This window comes from Vespa crabro, chromosome 3 (genome assembly GCF_910589235.1).
Source record: "Vespa crabro chromosome 3, iyVesCrab1.2, whole genome shotgun sequence".
NCBI classification, from domain to species: domain Eukaryota; kingdom Metazoa; phylum Arthropoda; class Insecta; order Hymenoptera; family Vespidae; genus Vespa; species Vespa crabro.
In genome coordinates, this window is record NC_060957.1 from 9412311 (window position 1) to 9433914 (window position 21604).

At 28.0% G+C, this 21604-nt stretch overlaps 2 protein-coding genes across 22 annotated transcripts; one reads left to right on the top strand and one right to left on the bottom strand.

Annotated features, from left to right (window-relative positions):
• Positions 1 to 888: 888 nt before the first annotated feature.
• LOC124422447 (O-phosphoseryl-tRNA(Sec) selenium transferase) lies at positions 889 to 5668 on the bottom strand. The gene is made up of 6 exons (XM_046958893.1): positions 5562 to 5668; positions 3813 to 3993; positions 3446 to 3719; positions 2996 to 3371; positions 2412 to 2908; positions 889 to 2338 (listed from the first exon to the last, which is right to left on the bottom strand). Exons 2-6 carry the CDS (start codon positions 3924 to 3926, stop codon positions 2073 to 2075), a joined length of 1527 nt encoding a protein of 508 aa, XP_046814849.1. The 5' UTR covers positions 3927 to 3993; positions 5562 to 5668; the 3' UTR covers positions 889 to 2072.
• LOC124422443 (cytosolic purine 5'-nucleotidase) lies at positions 4593 to 21258 on the top strand. Of its 21 annotated transcripts, none has more exons than XM_046958866.1 (11): positions 4593 to 5689; positions 7694 to 7815; positions 17406 to 17495; positions 17732 to 17805; positions 17887 to 18100; positions 18193 to 18616; positions 18716 to 18872; positions 18954 to 19194; positions 19340 to 19577; positions 19662 to 19781; positions 19861 to 21258. In XM_046958866.1, the coding sequence occupies exons 1-11, from the start codon at positions 5507 to 5509 to the stop codon at positions 20026 to 20028; spliced, it is 2031 nt and encodes a 676-aa protein (XP_046814822.1). In that variant the 5' UTR covers positions 4593 to 5506; the 3' UTR covers positions 20029 to 21258. The 21 variants fall into 21 exon arrangements, with proteins under 21 accessions (XP_046814822.1, XP_046814826.1, XP_046814824.1 ...); XM_046958868.1 differs by lacking the exon at positions 4593 to 5689 and adding an exon at positions 6492 to 6635; XM_046958873.1 differs by lacking the exon at positions 4593 to 5689 and adding an exon at positions 6595 to 6781.
• The last annotated feature ends 346 nt before the right edge of the window (positions 21259 to 21604 follow it).

Genomic DNA, 21604 nt, shown 5'->3' on the forward strand with positions numbered 1-21604 from the left:
GATATGAATAAATAACAAATTTTTTTGTCATTTAGGAATTTGATTGAATGTTAACATACCTAGTGTCGTTTCTTTTCTACAGAAAAAATTACAAGTATGTTCATGAAAATATTTCAGACTAGAAAATTAATAGATATGAAGAAATGTTCGATTAAACACGAGCTAGTGTAATAGCTAATGCATATTTTTTATACTAAATGTATTTCTTTTATTCTACGTTAAGATCATTATGCATTCGTTTTTTTTTTCTAATTAATAATCCATATAATTATAAATGTATTTTTCTACTTAGATAATCTATAAAAAAAGAAATGTTGAGAAATGTATTTTCTTTTATTTTATAGCATTAATTCTTTATTGATGTTGTTATTAGACTTGACTGAATATTTGAAATGTATTCTTTCTCAAATTATTACTAATTATCATATGATTTATATATCAAGCTGTCATACCTGTAGTTTACTGTGAAATTTTTTTGCACATCTGTATACATATATTTATATTTCTTATACATATATGTGTGTATATATATCGAAAAAATGATTGATTGTGTTCAGTTGGTATGGTATTATGTATTATTTAATTTAAATTTGAAGTATATACTATTATTAATTCTCTCTACTTTTCTTAGCTGATGTTAAATGGGGACATGTGATACTTGCAGTTTTATAATATACATGAATCATACTTACTACCTTATTTAACAAAGCATAATTCATATCGAATTAAATCACAGTATAATAGATTTTGTAATGGAATACATAAATTAATAGAAATTAAAATTTTCGATTATATTACTATTATGTTAATAATAATAATTTGGATTTTAATTAAAATTAAAAAGTATTGCATGATTCATAAAGTGATAATATTATATCTTTGCAAAAACTTTGCAAAAAAAATAAATAGTTGTAATAATATATTTATAATCATTCAAACATTTTAGAAAAGAAATATGTTGTCGTTTAACATCGCTGATATTCATAAAAATTATTTACGATTTTTTTTTATAGCATGTGCTCAACTTTCATGTATCATGCTTCAAACTTGTATTATTACTGTATTGATACAATCAGGCAATTATATTATCATTAAAGTTTCTTTTTACAATCAGTAACATATAATCTCACTATTTCCTTTGACATACAATTTTCTCTAAAATGAAACAAAGGTATCAAACATTTATATTAATGTGTTTTCTTTAAATATAGAATTATTTTTTAAATTATATAAACAATATTTATGAGAATAAATTGTATGTTAATATTATATGATCAAAAGATATTATTAATTAAGACTAATTATGTCTTGGCAACATAATAATTTGTTATTTGTGTTATGAATCATCTACAGAAGTTCTAGTACTTATACAACACAGAATGTAAAACTTAATATTATATCTTACAACATGATAAGCTAGAAGTAAAATGCACACAAGAACAATTTTCATATTTTTGTTTCACAAAAAATATAAATTTGTAAACAATTCATAATGATTTTTGCGGCCAGCGCATATATAATTGAATACCTTGTAATAGATAACTAAGAGAATGTTGTATTCTTATTTCTTGATTCCATTGCATTAACTTTGACATTCACTTAATATCATTTACTTAACATCCAATTGCCTTGTCTCTTAAGATAGGAATTGACAATATCACAACGCAAGTGGGCAGACAGATCAGCTCATTATTTATTCCATACTTCTGCAACATGTACTGTATCTTATTCGTTTGCTTTAAATGACATGAGTCATATTTTATTATAATATAAAAATAGTTTAGTAAAATTTTTAAATTTCAGATAATTACATTTTTTTATAGAGAAATAGAAATTATTAATTGATGTATAAAAAAATAAAAGTACAGTAAAAGATTTTTTATATTCATATGTGTAAATTTTAAATGATATTATGTAGAAAAATACTGCACTTTAATAACCAAGTTAAAGATTATTGTTTTGATACGAGTCATTATGCAGAGATATGAAAAATTTATTAATTGTAAGTAGTGAACTACTTACAAATTAATATTAATGTGCTGATTTGACTGACCAGTTGCGTTGATTACGGTTCATTTTCTTAAACTATCTTTACTACTTGCTCGGCTAGTTGAAGCTGTGCTGGATTCACCTGGACCACCAGCACCACCAGCATCTCCATTAATACTGGATCCAGCAAGTGATGCTGTTGGAGTTACCGAAGCGGAACGTCTTCGTACTTTTGTTAATGCTTTATCTAGCCTTTGTATAAATGCATCAACATCTGATCTTTTCATACCTAAAGCTGCAGCAACAGTTAGGTATGGTACTGGATAATTACTGTTATGAGCTCCCCATCCTAAAAATACGATTACAAAATATAGATAAGTGTTCAATGAAAAACAAAGAAAGGCGATAATAATGATTATAACCTTCAAACTTGTGCGAAACAATGTGCTTAGAGTCTGTTGTAGTGATTACTCTAGTACCACTAACATTACGAAGGAACAACATTGATCCTAATGTTGTAACTTGCTTATTATCATGTTGATGACTTAAACACTGTAATGTCATCCCCATTGATATTGGATTTCCTTTTGTATCTAATAAACGTTCTCCATGCCTTGCTGCTAATTTTCCAAGTTCCTCTTTAAGATAAGAATACATTTCTTTACGCTCGGCAATAAGTTGCTTATAACCTGCTATTCCAAGGCTCAACAATGTTATCATAACATCCATAGTAGAACTTGCACTTGCACGACCTGGATACATTTTTGATATACGATCCAAAAGGTTTTTATCAAATGATCCGATTACTGCACCACCCACGGGTACAAGAAAATTTTTATCTGTACTTTGAACAAATGCATCAACGCGACCCTTACGCGATGCTTCTTGTATGAGACGCATACATCTTGTACTCTGTAACCTTTTAACAATATAGTAAAATGTACCTAATCTTTACCTGTATTAGAAATATTTAGAAACTGTTAAAAGGACATTGCTAAATTCTTACCCATAAGCATTATTTACTAAGTGGGGTATATTATATTGCGTACACAAAACTGCAATTAAATCAACTGAATCACATGCTCTAGGTGCAAAGCAACTTGTTGTTGTAAGTACACAAGCTACACTTTCTCCAAGAGCTACCATCTGGGCTTCGAGTCTTTGCATATCTGTTTTTAATTCATCTCCAACTATTTGCATTTCAATTACTACAGGTTCTAAACCTGCTGTAATTATAGACTTGAAACTTGATTTTTGATCGATTCGAGGCCATAAAACATACTTTGCTCGTGGTCTACCTTGTTTGAGAGTCAACATACATAGTACTAAACTCATGCCTGTAGCCATAGGAGATAAGAAACAACCAGCTATACTTTTTACGCCTACAAGTATAAATGTTTAATTACATTTTTCTAAAAATAAAAGAATATAATACAGAAAATATTCCTTTTCTTACCCATATAACGTATTACTTCCAATACCAAAGCATTTGTCAATTTATACATGAGACTGCTACCAGCAGCTTTTGGTTGTACTTCTTCTAGATCACCTGATCTACCAATTCCATGTCCCATGCGAAAATGTCTTCTTGCTACTATACTTGATGCAATTCTTGCTTCACGTTCTCCGACACTACAGTTAGAAGGAAAATTGTTGCTATCCATTTGCGAAAGATCAGAAAGAAAAGCTTCTATTGTTGCGTCATCCCATCCCTCTTCTGGCCATTGTCTCTATATTTTGTAAAAATTTATAACATACATTTCTATTTACGAATAGGAATATATAATTCGATATATTATTTTGTATCTACAAGTAATACATACATGTTCAATAAAATGTCTTATATGGTTTTCGCGAGTTTTCTTTGCATTTAAACCTTGTTGCACATACGTAGAAGGTATAAGCTTTTCTGCCAAACTGAACGCTTGATTATTCATTTTTCAGACTGGCTTAATACTCTTACTTTGCAAATATTATGTAGATCGATGTCTTAGTACACCATTGCTTGATAATTATTAAAAGAAATTGCAATGAATTATTATTGATATATTATAAAGAATTGTATTTCACTTATAACTATTATCTTATAATATGATCAACAAATATTGTGTACTGAACATTAATCATATTTACATGTTTAAAAATATGTGCAAAAAAACTATATTTATAATAAATCACAATTAATTCTTCATTTAATATAAAACAAATCTATATTGAATGATAATATGCAATGAATAAATATAATATATCTAACATCTAAAAGAAATAAATAAAAATATAACATTTATTAAAGAGAATAATGTTTCAATGACAATAAATAATAAAATCAACTAATATAGAATGAATATTTATTACAGTGTAATGTTAGATCCTAGAATTATTGTAGAAAATGTATTCTAAATGTAAAAACATATATAAAATATCAATTTTTACCTATATAAATGAATAAAGAAGACTAATAAAACACAAATGGGATATGTGGAAAAAAGATTTATTAAGAAATTGGTAACAAAATAGAAATAATAGATTAACTTAATGAAGCCAATATTCGTATAGTACAAAAATAAATATTTATTTAAATATAAATAAAAATAATATTAATTACATGATAAAAGATATGACGGGAAAAATATTGCTCACTGAATATCAGAAATAACAATAATAAATGCGCAGTATTAAATTTAACGAAACATATGATAAAAGACGAGATAACACACACACGACTTATATTACAAAATTATAGCATTTTTTTAATATATAACTATAAATAAATAAACGAATAAATAAATAAACAAATTAAATAAATAAAAAATAAATAAACAAATAAACAAAAAAAAGAAAAATGTTCTTAAAAAATTTCTCTTTCTTTCTCTCTCTACACACATACACACACACACACTTTCATTATCTCACATGGAGAGGAAGGTTATGTTATGTCATCGCACTAATTGGGTCCCTAAAGGATAAAATATTAAATTGTGAGAAATATCGAAAGAAGAATAAAGTAGGAAGGAAAGAAGTTGTAACGCAAGGATTTCGATTGTCGAATTGTCATGCGAAAAAAGTTCGTTGATTTTTCGACGAGATGCTTTTTAAAATATAATACGTTTATAAAACGAATTAAGAGTTGACGTAGAAGAAAAAATCACCGATTAAAAAGTGGGTTGGGCCGCAAGCCCAAGAGTGTCAAAGTTACGTTAGGTTCCCGCTCTCCCGATAGATAGAAAGCATCCCCAAATAATACGTGGAGAATGTCGAGAAGACCTCGAAGATATATAATCATAAGAAGAAAATATATTTTTGAAAAAAAGGACTACATGTGTCGATACCCCACACTCGTGGAAGCTTCCAAAGGATTGTCAAAACGACGGACAGAGATAATAGTCCAAGACGAAATTATAGGTTATGTTACGTCGAGGTCACCTAAATCGGATTAATTTTACGCAACAGAAACGATGCAACGTAATTGCTCGTGCCCAAGAGAGTCGAAGTCTACGTTTCAATTGTGCTCAACGCAATGAGTACTACGGACGCGTGGAAGTTTGCGAAAATTGCGAAGTACGTGCTTTTACCTCGGATTTTGGCGTTCGGGCAACGGCGGACGGACGGTTTACACACGGCGCTACGGACGAATTCGTCGTCCGTCGCCTCGACAAGTCAAAGTGATCCGCGTCTTATCCGCGCTTCGACTATCCGGCAGGTGCAAATCATTTCTCTGATAATTATATTATCATTAGTATATACCATCTTCTTTTTCATTTCACGATCATATATCGATCGCTTACATCGATCGAAGAAAAATGCATTTCAATTATATTTGATCTTTCCTATCTTATATTTTTCCTTCCTTTTTCTTTATTCAATACTTAAACGTGTCTATTTCTTCTTTAATATAATTTTTTTAAACATACTCCTATTCCTATCATTCTCTATTATTCATTTCTATTTTGTTAATTCTATTATGAGATCAATGATATACAATCGCAAAAAATGGCGCGTATATTTCAAAACAAATTGCGCGCGTAAATATAAAATTTTTCTATCATACACATGCAAATATTACGTTGGTGATTTTAATTTTTCTCATAGATTCACTACGATATTTTTTATCGATTGTCCAATATAGTATATATATATATATATATATATATATATATATATATATATATGTATTTGAATTAAATATATGAATGAGATGTGTATAATGAAATTATCAATGAATCATCGATTGATCTCCTATAGAATAAATCATTGACAATCAAATTGTCATTCGTAAAAAATCATTTGTTAGAATTTATCGATACGAAGTTATTGATTTCGATCGAAATTATGTATAGATTCCATGATATACACTTATACAAATTATTCTCGTATTCTCATTGGTCAATAAAAAAAATGTAAGACCAATTGTTTCATCGTCCAAGTGAATTTGATTCGCTTTACGAAAGATGTTTATATTATCTCTCCTTTTCTTTCGTTGTCAGATAAACGAGGATAATATATAAGATTTGGCGCGTACCTAAAATTTAGAATGTATGAATCAATATAGTAACATTTTCGACTGTTCGATTGGTATACCTGCACCGAGGTCAACGCAGTTCAGTGAATTGACCTCAGTCTGCGACAAATCTGCACAGTGTGTGGTTGTGAGTTGTTTTTTTTTTGATATATGTACCTACCGATGACAGATTGGCGCCCGATTAATTCTATTTAGAAGTTTTCAAAGAAGACTCTTTAAATTACGCTGTATTTTTTTTCAAAAAATTCTACGTAAAACTAACGATCTTGCTAGGTACAAATTTTAATTCAATTTATCATTGGAAGCGAGAACAAAAGAAATGGCTGTTCGTACAATTTTCGAGCGTTATGAGAACGGAAATAACGATAAAATAGAAAGAATCATTTGATCGTTTAATTTCTCGATTTTCATCGAATTGATAATCGTTTCTTGCTTTTCCTTTTTTTTTTTTAATTATCCTTCAATATCATATCTACTATCTTCGCATCATAACGATAACATATGATACCATGTCTCATAGAATTTTATATATTATCACGATATTTCTTTTAAATAAATATTTATGGAAATATTTATTTAGAAGGGATATTGTGATAATGATAAAAAAAAAGTGTTATTCAAAGTTCGGTATAATCAGAATGAGCGAGTATCTGCGAGAATCCTGCTACTTTGCATCCGATAGTAATGTCCAATTATTGAGATCTTAGTTATTCTCGTGTTTTCAAGTACATATGTTATTTCCTATTATTTTCAATTATTAAATTCTAAATTATTTCGTAATAATAACTGACGATCGCAATAGAATTGATTTTCATGGAAAAAAATAAAAAAATAAAAAAAAATAAAAATAAAAATAAATAAAAATAAAAATAAATAAAAATAAATAAATAAAAAGTACGATCTAACTCGTACTAAAAGAAGAAACGACGCGTTGGTAAACGTCTATTGCGAAATGTTGCAGCTTTTGTAACAGCCTAGTTAACCTAACTCTTTTTCACGTCTTATTGCAAAATAAATTGTTTAAAATATTCTTATAAATAATATTAAGAACAATTAATTCTCGATGAATTAAAAAGTCAATATAATAAAAATATGTTTATTGTTCGTTGACAAAATAATATAACTTTGAGAAAGGGAAAGTTTGTCAACGAACACGTTATTGTTTGTTTCTTAACATTTTTACAGTTGATCATGGAATTGGAGAACTGTAATTCGCATGGTGATCATGGAAACGTATCACCATCGACACCGCAAAATGATAATGATCCTACAGGGCATAAGAAATGGTACCGGCAAGCTAGTCAAAGGTTAGTAAATAATTCCATTAGAAAGTTTCATTGTAATCGTATCTCTTAATGTCACATCGAAAATATACCGTCTTATATTTGTCTTTTTTTTCTTCTCTTTTCTTTTCTTTCTTTTTTCTCTCTTCTCTTATATTCTATCGTGTGCTACGAACTGACTAATAAATATTATTCATGATGGGAGTAACGAACGAGTCGAATGCTACTCAAAAGATATTTTATCTTCGAATCGTCGATAATGTAAGAAGTTACGAAAGAATAAAGAAAGTATGTCATGACGTGATCCAAACTTGCTGCATTGCATCTTTGTATACTTGTGCGCGAGCGTGCTACTATGTTTTAATGATTAAAGACGCGCGCGTCCACATACACACACATATACATATACACAACATATGACGCAGTTAAAAAATTCAAAAACAAGGAAGTAAAGTTAGGTCATGGTCGTACAATTAAATTCATGGTCGGTGATGTACATGATTAGCGGTTCGAGGGAGGAGAGGGAATAGAAAGATTCAACTATAAATAAACGTTCGATACATGTGCAAAATTTTTATTTTTTTTATTTTTTTTTATTTATTTACTTTTTCGTTTTATCGTCGTTATTATCCACGTCGGTGGATAATCTGGATAATCTATCGATGTATTATTCATCCTGTAGTAGTAATTTTATTTTTGGTAGACTTGATCTTTATCGATTACATAATTTGATATTTTGTGTGGTACCGTTCACTAAAGACTTCCTCTTTTTCTCTCTTTCTTTGTCATACACACATATACATACACACATACACTCTCTCTCTCTCTCTCTCTCTCTCTTGCTCTCGCTTTTTCTCTTTCCATTTCTATCTACCTGTCTGTCTGCCTGTCTACTTGCCTACCTCCCTCCCTCCCTGTCTGTCTGTCTATCTATCTATCTTTCTTTTTGTTTCTCTCTCTTTCCCTCTTTCTTTCTCCCTCTTCCTCGTCCCTTTCTCTCCCTTTCATGAAACATGAAGGAGAAGCAGATCAAAGATATTTCTGGAAAAGCATATAACTTGTTGAAAAGAGAACGAAAATCTAACTCGATTCTCGAAATGAAACAAATTTATAATACGTTTATGTTTTATGAAAGATCCTATTATTGTCTGCGATTATTTTCTTTTTTCTCCCTTTTTTTTCTTTTTTTTTTTGGAAACATTCTAACCATCTTTCTTTCACCATTGTTATTTTTATCATGCTTCTTATTCTCCTATTTTTACTCAAGAAACGTACGATTAAACGATCGTACACGATTGTATTATCATTGTTTTGTACTTGGAAATGAACATAAAGATCATTTAGGAATGATAACTCGATAGGAATAATGAATCATCGAAATTTTTCTTCACGTGAAAGGCTTTGAGAATTAACGAAAAAAGAAAAGATTTCGTGAGAAGTCATTCGCATTGATTTATTCGTAGAAATTGAGATACTGTAGCAAGAAACGCGCGTTCGCGCGTGTGTACTTGTCATTATTTAAATATGATTATATATATATTTTTATATATATACTTCAGATTACATATATATACTTATATATATATATATATATATATATATATATATATATATAATTATAATTATATAATAATAATAATAATAATAATAATAATAATGATAATGAAAAATATATATATATATATATGTGTATGCATATATGTATATGTATGTATAATACATCTAATCTCATCTATCTTTGGACAATTCTTCTTGTTTGTATTTTCATTGATTTACGAACATAAGAAACACTGCCTTTGATATTTGTTATAAGTCGTCGTTTTTTTCTTTTTTTCTTTCTTCTTCTTCTTCTTCTTCTTCATCATTCTTTCTTTTTTATCATCATACAAATGACCTTTGGCGATCCATAAAGAGTCTGCTTATCACAATCACTTATTTACATTTATAGTCTTCCACTTGTTTGTTCGTTCATTTGGAAAATTTATCTGACATTCTCGATCATCAATACTCATTATTTAGTCGTTTGTTCAACCGATCAGATCAACAGTGAAATTTTCATTCCTGAAAAGGATTTAGAATTTGATCACACAAATCTGTGTTACTTTGTTATCTTTAATCATTGTTCTTTTTTACGTGGAGTAAATAATTTGTGTCATCATATTGTATTATGAATCACCAAAACGTTGATTTAGTGATTACATCGTCCTGTTGTCTTGGTAATTATATATTCAAAAAACAGAAGACATGTTTTTGTGTTTGTATACACACACACCAAAATATGTTACTATATATATACACGCATGTACGAAGCCTTATTACAAATGAAAATAATTTTGTGGAGTAGGCCGAAGAATACAATTTCCCCAAGATGAGACAGTTTTCCCGGAAGAATTACTTAACAGGAACATACTTGGTTTTAATTTATCTCACGAAAGAATCGATCTGAGCAGATATGATCGTAATGAGAATGATCTGGATAGTTGTAAGGATGGAGTGTATAGGATATGGAGTCATAAGAGGGAACTAGGTCACAGGTAAAGTTCAATCAGTACGTTTTGTGAATGGCAAATAACGTGGAAAAAGAATACTAGAAAAGATGAAAGGTTGAACGAGATGCGAAAAACACAATGAAATTTTTAAAATATCAATTAACATATTCCACGTGAAAAATGAATTAAAAATGGGAGAAAATAAAAAGAAAAAAAAATAATAATAAATAATATCGAAGTTAGAGTTTGTTTTAATATACATAAGAAAAAAATGCATAATTCTTTTTGTCCTTTATATAATTTTGTATAATCCAAAATTTGGTCGAGATTTAAAGTTAATGAAATTTTTATACGATAATAATATAATATTTGTATTCGAGTTCATTACGTTCGAAATCAATGCTATATATATATATTTTTTTTTTCTTTAACCGTCGTTGCTTTCGCTTACGCACATTATCATGATTCTTCCAGCAATGTTATTAGGAGAACTGAATATAACGCATAGTCGCCTGAAAGTTCTTTTATCGACTAGTTGATAAAAGCTAGCACATCAATCATCGTCGAAAATCGTGATTTATTAAGAAGATTAGTGAGATGACGTTTACAAATTTGCGCTCTTTTGTCGCCAAATGGCATAAGGCCACCGTCGTGTTCACGAAGATATTTAACAAGGGGTATAAGATTAAAAGGATTATACGATGAAATCAAAAAGTTAAGCCAAATACGAAGGATTCTTAATGCTACGTTTACTCGTTGAATCTTGTTCTTTCGCCAAGAGTCCATCACTTTAGTGCGAAGATGCATTGCATGTGCTTCGCGTTTTAGTTAATAACTCGATTCTTTCTCTAAACTAATCCATCGTTCTCTAGTGATATTCATGTTTTCTTAAAGTTTCAATTTAGTCCGTGTTCATTGCTTTGTCCTTTCACTTTTTATTATTTTCCTTCATTCAATACGATCTATGTTACGAGAAAATTTCAACGAAACGAGAGTATAAATATATACACATGTGTGCGTGCGTGTGAGTGTGTGTGTGTGTGTATGTGTGTGTATGTGTGTGTATATGTGTATGTGTGTGTGTTCTCTCTGTTATCATTTATTTCCGTATAAATTTCGATAAGAAGCATGATGTAATTTGCGAATGATGAAATCAAAATTTTTCAATCATCAGTCTTCAGATCATGTCGTTCAATTTTAATATGATCAATATTATCGTTAACTTCGTTTAATTTTATCTTTTTCCCTTTCTCATGTGTTAAAAGCTAAATTGAAATTTCTAAAACGTTCGTTAACGTGTCACTGTTCACGGTCATATGACGAATCACCTTTCTTGGAACGGCCTTGAATGGCGTTGCGGTGATTATGTCGTTCCATGTATAATCATAGAGATGATTTTGGTTCTCACGATTGATTTTGGTATTTACTATTCGAGCCAACGACTTCCTTTTCTCGTTTTTTTTCTCATTTTTCCTTTTTTATAGAACTTTGAGCACCTCCGCAACGCGACGTGGACCAGTTCATGTTTACTAACGAAGAAATATTCAAGATGACATTGACGATCCATTCGAATTAAATTATACGCTTTATATTTAGAATATGTTGCATTCATTCCAAGATCGTTAAAACAGTTCTGCTTCTATCTTCCTATTCCATTTCGATATTCGATGAAATAATAAAACTTTCCAAAAATATTTGATAATAAGAAAATCAATATACAGAAGTTTCTCCAATGGTCAATAGATAACAAATTACCGTTTGTAACTTTTACTTCTGATTTCATCATCGCTCCCTCGTGATATTTCTTAATAAAATAAATAAATAAGTTTTCGAAAAGAACGAGAGATAAAGTTTATGTACTTTTTTGAAGTTCATTTTTCGAAACTTTCGATCGAATTATATGTACCTTTTATAAGTTAGATGCCATATTTCTTTTACTTAGTATTTCATTTATAAAATTCTTTTATCAGTTTTGTCCTTCGTTTGTAAACTTCGAGTCAGAATAATATTTGGATAAAGTAATCTTGTTGAACGAAATTGTTTTCTTTTCTTCCTTTCGACTTTCATCAATGATAAATAAAAAAATAAAATAATTACCATATCTCGACTGAAGAACAAAATATTAAGTATTCTATGGAACAAGAAACATGTAATTATAATGTGTAAGGATCGATGAGAGTTGTTATAATCGAGGAAGATAAGCGTGTTGATAATAATGAAAAAGTTGTATACATACACATACGCACACACAGAGAGATGTGTGCACATGCATACAGAAGATAGGTCAAAAGTTCGTGAGTGATTTTAAAAATCAATTAATTTTTTTTTCGAGACTGTTTAGGCTAATTCTTTTTTTTTCAGATTGTAAAAAAATTCCTAAGTTCGTAATTATGTAATTTGAAAAAAAATTAGTTTATAAAAAGTTGTCAGAAAAAAATAATTGATTTTTCGAAACCACTCAGAAACTTTTTTTGGCATATTATATACAAGTATTATTTTAAAAAGAGATAGAAAAAGAGAAAAGAACAATAAATAAATTTTGTGAGCCGCGGCGAAAGTGCATAACTTTCATTCGTGACATGAACTAGTCTTGCATCCTCTTTTATAGTGGTACTTGACCGACTTAACGAAAAGTCGATATCTCAAACTAGCACGTTCAAGGCATAGGTGCTCTTATTGTAGTATAGTAATTAAAGAGACTTTCAAGGTCTGCCGGGAATGAAAGCCATTCTAAAGATTATTATTAAACATGAAATGGTGCTATGAAGTTAACGACTCTCACTTTCTAATTTTTTACTTTTTTCTTTTTTTTCTTCTTTCGTAAAATGAATACGTTTATCGGAAAAGATCAATTTTTCGTGCGGTCAGTCAATCACGTGTGACCAATCGCGGCAGGACTCGAATAGTTAGATTAAGAAAAAAAGGAAAAAGGATGATCATTTATGAATACACATATATATCGCAGGAATTTTATGAAACAAACATATATAGGGTGTTCGTCCGTATATGACCGAGAAAATATCTTGCAACTAATTGAAATTAGAAGAAATTTTAATAATAGAAATTTACATGGCTCTTGAGGCATCTACAAAGTACATGTAAAAAATGTTTCTTTTTTACTCCTCATCTTTTTGAGTTACGAAGATCAATATCTTCTTTTTTCTTTTTTTTTTTTTCAATGGATATCTATAATTTTTTTTTTTTAATATTTATATAATAATATTCATATTTGTACTGTCTTAAGTATTAAAGTAGTTGATTTTCCATAGAACAATTTGATAAAATAATTATTAGATTTTATAATATTTGGAAATCGATTATATCGAACAATATCATTGACTTTGAACTTTTCAAAATACACGATTGCATGATTTGAAAAAAAAATGGATTTGTTAGTTATTAAGATGTCGATTATCTTGTTAATGATACATAATAGCAATTTTTTACTTGATATGATTTTGATTGCAAATGAACCTTACTATATAAATATGCAAAAAGAAGATATAGGTATTCATAAAAAAGAACATTAACCTTTATAATTCGAAAAAGTCACGAGTTAAAAAAGAAGTAAATATGTTTGTATGCACTTTGTAGCTGATTCCAAACCGTGCAAATTTTTTTAAACAAATTTTCTTGTAATTTATCTGACGTACATATATACATATAGATGTATATATGGATATGTATATAGGTGGATATACACATACAATCCATGTTTAATAAATGTTGCAAAGAAAGATTATTATCTGCGAAGTTTATTATCATTATAACTGTCGTTTATAGAAAATAGATATCATTTTACGATAAGACATTTCATTTTTAATAGTAAAAATAAATAAAAATGAAAAAAATGTATTTTCGTTATATATTATAATTACCAGGAGCATTGTTCGTAAAATTTCATTCAGAATAAAATATCGAAGAGAGTTTAGTTCGGCCGGTTTACAAATAAATCATATTGTTAAAATGGAAAGTTATTATTTCATAACATATTTACGCAAATTTACGTTATTGTACCATCTAACTTTTCTTATTGAATAATGAGAGAACTATCGAAAGCTCGTTGAAATGTGAACATTATTTGACTTATATCTTCCTTTATTATTTTATTTATACATTATAAACTCCCTCTAAATGTTAGAGTATCGTTATATATCGTTACGATCTAATGATAGATAATATTTCAAAAAGAAATTGAATAATAGTAATAATAATAATAAAATAATAATATATTAGAATATATGCGAACGAATAACTTATTCTTTCGAATCGATAGAAATCATTTTTTTTAATTATATAGATAAACATACGATATTAAACGAGGATTTTTTATCTCCTTAAAAATGAATTTTAAGAAAGGATATTCAAATAAATATATAAAAAGAAAAAAAAACAATAGTTTATATACTATTTTTGAAACTATTATTGATCTGATATCGTTTTCAATAATATATATAGGTTAGATGTGGGTTGGAAATTTTTCCAAGGCCAATGGGGGAAAAACGGATATGATATGGGTGTATGTGTCTCTTTCTCTCTCTCTCTCTCTCTCTCTCTCTCTCTATATATATATATATATATATATATATATATATATATATATATATATATATATATATATATATATATACACGTGTAAGAAACGGGTAACACGAAGAGCTTTTGATTGGAGAATGAAAGAAAAGTTTGTATCCGGAAGACGATGAATTAAGTTTCGTCGTTATATGTTATTAACTGCTTTGTCGGAGCCAGAGGGGATCAGTCGAGGTTTGATCATCGAACAGAGTACACGTTCTTCGTTTCTTTGCAACGACGTATGTACTTGCGTACATCGTTTGTGCGTGTCATTCATTTCGATTCATTGCGGTTTTAAATCCCACGCGAATAAGAAAAATCTCCTTGAATCGTCAGTACTCTGTATGTGCGTAGTGTCGACACTAGCGTCGGGATTTATCTTTTAAACATGGTATTCGATCAACTGATAACGTAGGAGAAACTTTAAACGTGCATTTTAATTTCTTATTTCTTTTTTTTTTTTGTCTTCTTTTCCTTTTTTTTATATATAATATTATAATATTATATAATATTTCTATTCTGTTAATGAAATTTTAAACTTTATTTCGTATGCATGTATGTATGTATATATATATATATATATATATATATATATATATGTATATATATATGTATATATATATGCTTCGTAACTTTCTTTTCAAGATAATTCTTGAATGAAGTATCGAAATAACACGAAATTCATTTATTCGACGTTCCATTGAGATGTCATTGTCGTTTACGATTAGGTTATTGTTATTGTATTTTTTTTCTTTTTCTTTTTTTTCGTTTTTTACTTTTTCTTTTTTTTTCCTTTGTCTAGACGATAATTATCTTCTTTCTTGTATTTTTCCTCTTTTTTCTTCTTTTCCTTTTTTATTTCCTTTTCTTTCATTGTGATCATGATAAACGTTGGAACGCAGCGGAGAACGGAATAAATTGACATTTCCTGTGTATTAACGTGGTGTAACACGTGGCGTATCGCGATGAAGATTAAAAAGCAATGCAATTTTATGCGAAAACTTTTTTAAATAAGTAGATCTTGTCTCCATTTGAGATGAAGGCTAGATATTCGGAAAGTAATTTAAAAATATGTGAGGACAATTGTTAGTCTCTCTCTTTCGTCTTTGACATATTACCCGATCGATTTTTAGGAAACGATTTTTTTCCTCTCTTTCTTTTGTTTCTTTTTTTTTATTTATTTATTTTTTTTTCTTTCTTTCCATAGTCGTTTCTATTCTTACAGGTTTCTATTTTTACAATGTCTTCAAGAATCTACGTCCTTTGGTCGTGCTTCTTTCTCATTAATGATATTCTCTTTTTTTTATATGATCTCTAAATGATGACAAAGTGCTTCATTATATAATTCGTTTAACCTTCTCCTCACATTGGTCCATTGACACGAAAGATGTATGATGTACACGGCATTGTGCGTTTTGTTATTGTAAAGTCCAATATAACAACTGGTTCGGTTGTTATCTAAATATCTAAAGTAACTGATAGTTTCTTTTTATTCGCATTGATCGAACTTGATCGAGTACGATAATATCATAGAAAGTTTTATAGATAAAGTTTGTGTTGTTTCAATAAAGATTTCCCGATTTATCTTTTATTCTTATAATAATTAAATTAATATTATCATTTTTATATCTTTTTGAAAATCTTGCGATTAATTTAAAAATTGTTCGTGTTTAGATGTTATTGTATATGTAAGTGAATGTGTGTATGTAATCGTTCGTATTGTTGATATTTTATTATACAAAATTTATTAATAAGAGAATGATTCATGAGAATATTTTTTTCGTTTTTCATTTATATATAGAAAAGAAATGAAAATAATAGAATTTCAAATGGATATATATATATATATATATATATATATATATATATATATATATATATATATAATTAACGAAAGTGAGAAAATAAATTGATATGCGATCTAAACGATTCCAATTATTCTAACCTTTGAATCTCTGAAATCTTCGAAATTGACCAATAATAAAATTATTCGTTCCATGGCTTTTTTCCTTTCTTTTTTTTTTCCTTTTTTTTTCTTTTTTCTTTTTTTTCTTTTACGGGGAAATTTTTCGAGAGAATAATTTTAATTTAAATTAATCGTCGTATATAATTGATTTAACAGCGAGAATGAAACATTGATATGATATCGTGAAAAATGTGGTTAGAAGGTATAAACGAATATTCGGTACCAACGACAGGTACTTCTAATCATGGACGGCATATTCAAAATGAGTAAGTCACCCGTTAGAATTATTCGTTAACAAAATTTGTTTTGTAAAGATCCTCGAAAACAAATGCATCTTTTAATCACAAAGCTGATTATAGAAGTCCATGAGAAATAAATGAATGAAATAATATAAATTTCGATAAATTTATAATGACAAATTTTCAATGATATCATTGAACTCTGAACTTAATCGTATCATTCTCGTTCGTATAAAATCTATTTATTGTTAAATATATTACAATATTTAACGATACTCTAAACATGGGGAGTATAAGTACTAATGTTAAAATACCACAAAAAATGAGCGATTCTGATTTTACTAGATATCCACAAATGATTCAAGCTGATCCATCATATGACGTAGAGAATATGGGAACTATTAGCATGATGGCTAGAAAAATTGCTGCAAATAGGTCAGAAAAATGAATATATACATTAACGAGAATGATATTAACAAAATGATGATAATGATGATGATAATGATAATGATAATGATAATGATAATGATAATAATATTAATAATAATAATAATAGTAATAATAATAATAATAGTAATAATAATAATAATAACGCCAACAATAAGTAATAAAAGTAAAAACAATAATGAGTTAATCAATTAAATAATCTAAAAATAATTTCTTTGTTACAGGATTTTTGTTAACCGTAGTCTTCATTTAGAAAATATTAAATTTTATGGATTTGACATGGATTATACACTGGCGGGTTAGTATGTTTAATTGTTTAAAAGAAGAAAAAAAGAAATAAATAAGAAATAGGGTTCACAGAATAATTGTATTCTTTTAGAATATAAATCTCCGCAATATGAGCAGCTTGGATTTAATCTCTTAAAAGATCGTTTAGTATCTTTGGGATATCCACAAGAAATTAAAGCATTTGAATATGATCCTAGTTTTCCGGTACGAGGCCTATGGTTTGATACTCTTTACGGAAACTTATTGAAGGTTGATGCCTATGGGAATATTTTAGTCTGTGTACATGGATTTGAATTTTTAAAACAGTGAGTTTATTAACATTTAAAACAGTAATATTATTAACATTTGCCATTATTATGATTATTATAATTAATTTTTTTTTTGTATGATCTTTTAGCTCTCAGGTTTATGAACTCTATCCAAATAAGTTTTTACAACTAGACGAATCAAGAGTCTATGTTTTGAATACACTGTTCAATTTACCAGAGACTTATCTATTAGCATGCCTCATAGATTTCTTCACGAATTCTCCGCAATATACTAGAGAAAAGACTGGAGTTAAAGAAGGTGAACTTACTATGAGTTTTAAAAGCATTTTCCAAGATGTAAGAAATGCCGTTGACTGGATTCACTTGCATGGAAATTTAAAAAGTAAGACTATAGAAAACTTGGACGAATATGTCAAAAAAGATGAACGGCTTCCAATGTTTCTTACACGTATTAGAGAAAGCGGTGCAAAACTATTTTTGCTAACAAATAGTGATTATGTTTTTACCGATAAAATAATGACCTATTTGTTTGATTTTTCACATGGTGCAAGGGTATGTTATCTCTATTGTTTGTATTAAATAAAAAAAAAAAATAAAAATAAAAAAAAATAAAAAGAAGTAATTATCAATTTCTTTAATATGTTTTCTTAGCCTGACGAACCACATCGAAATTGGAAAACATATTTTGATACTATTGTTGTTGACGCCAGAAAGCCATTATTTTTTGGAGAAGGTACAATCTTGCGACAGGTAGATACTAAAACTGGTGCTTTAAAACTTGGAACACATAAAGGCCCTCTTCATACAGGTAAGCTGAATTGCGTTTGTTATGATACAATCAAATGTAACTTATGATAATATACAATATATTAAATGTTTTCTATTATAGGTGAAGTCTATTCAGGAGGATCGTGCGATGTTTTCACAGAATTAATCGGCGCGAAAGGTAAAGATGTATTGTACGTCGGAGATCATATATTTGGTGATATTTTGAAGAGTAAAAAAATTAGAGGATGGAGGACATTTTTAATAGTGCCAGAATTAGTTCAGGAATTACATGTATGGACAGACAAATGTCAATTGTTCGCAGAATTACAAAATTTGGATGTAATGCTAGGAGAGATGTACAAGTAAATATGATCACTTTTTCTAACTATACAAATTAAAATAAGATTTATCTCCAAAGATATAATAGTTTTAAGTAAATATGATATTTTTAAGTAATTGGGCATAAATTTTACATATATAATAATTGTACATATACTTTTTCTTTAGAAACTTGGATAGTAGCACAAAGGAAAAGCCAGATATATCTAAACTTCGAGCTTCCATAAGAGATGTCACGCACAAAATGGATTTAGCATATGGTATGATGGGATCATTATTTCGTAGCGGAAGTAGGCAGACATTTTTCAGTAGTCAAGTAGTGAGGTATGCAGATTTGTATGCTGCCACTTTCCTTAATTTGATTTATTATCCATTCTCATATATGTTCAGAGCACCTGCTATGCTGGTAAGTATTATTCAAATATTTTTTTATTTGAATATATTAAAACTTATAATTTTTCGAAATACGACTATTTTTTATCATTTTAAGATGCCACACGAGAGTACAGTTGCTCATGAACAAAGATTTGTTATGGAAACACCTATGATCAGTCGATCAAGAACATTTAAACTTTCAGAAGAAGAAGAAGAACAAAATCGACTGACTGCTGTAAGTATTAAAATGCTAAATTATATAAAATCCTACAAAAAAATGATTACTATATTTTAAATTGATTTTTCTTTTGTAGAAAGCTATGTATATGGATCACTTAAATAGTCAAATTCCACATGCAAGGCCTGAAACACCACGCAATGTAACACATACGCATGATGAAGACTGTAGTGATGAGGATAGTGATTCTCAAAAGCAAGGGAACTGTACTAAGGCGTGCTCAAAAAATCTTAACTGTAATTAATTTGTTATAATACTAATTACATAACTTCTTTAAAAAATTTATTAAATTTAACTTTATAAAATTTTTCGTTTGAGATTAATATTAGCCCAGGATGCTATTTAGTTAAGTTCCAAAGCAAGATATTTAATTGTTTATATATATATATATATATATATATATATATATATATATATATATATATATATATATATATATATATATATATGTTTTGATAATGCTTTTCATGTTTTCAATCGACTGTTACATATCTTGTAATCTACCGAATTCTATATGCATTATACGAGGCTTCATAATTTTTTTTATATTGCAATAAAAATTGTATTTTAACAGTTTTTACATATAACCACATTATATGTTAGATAAAGAAAATGGCTATGGATTCTCATAGTATTGAAAGAAATGTATAACAAAATTACTTTGTTATATCATTTACAATGTAGTAACATCTGAACATAATGTAAATGATACATTGTAACATATTATTTGTTAAATATGTGAAGTTATTTATTATAAATTTTTCATATACCAATTTCTGGAATTTCAAACAGTAATATGTAAAAATGAGTAGAATGCAATATGTGCAAACAGATGTAGTTAATTATGATGTACATATAAAGTATGTACCTCACAAAAATTATATATGCGTGGAACATAAACATAAAATCTTAAATTTATATTTATTTTAGAAGTATATAAAGGCCATGAGCTTTATATAATAATAATATTTATGTAACATTGCTATTATTATTATTTATGAATTTAGGTACATACATTAAGATTTACATATATATGACAGATTATTTTCGCACAAGAGAGATTGTGTGTGTGTGTGTGTGTGTGTGTGTGTGTATATATATATATATATATATATATATATATATACATGCACACACATATATACATACATATATATATATATATATTTGAATATATCTAATTTGTGTTATTTAATTAAGACATTGTTGAATTTGTAAAATATGTTTTATATTTATTTCTTATGCAGTAATTATACTAATAGGATATTTATTGAAGCCAAAGCTGAATATCAATTGTATGCAAAATTTATACGATAAGGTTGGTTATTAGATTAGCATTTTTACACGAAATTTAGCTGAGTAATATTTACAAATATGTAAAGGTTATGATTAAACGTCTAAAGATAAATAGCCAAAAGGAAATATAGAGTGAGATTGTCGTGTAATAATAATACTTTGATGAGATCTAATTATACAAACTGCATACCCTTTTTTGATATATTTAGTTCATTATGCTAATCCAAATAATCTTGTTAAAATCATCAAAAATTTCTATATTCGTATAAGTAGAAATAAAGTGGATTTTGATAAAAAAAATTTACATTTATAATATTATGACAATATTAATCGCGTATAATGATAAGTAATTGTTCAGATTTCATGCAGTTTGTATTAGTGTTAATATTGCTAATTAAAGATCTCTTCCATAATTGACATTAGAATGCATTAACATTGTTTTAACTAAATAGTCAATTCAACAAATCAAGTGTTATATATAATATTGCAAGAGTTTGATATTAAATTAAAAAGAGATAAATATG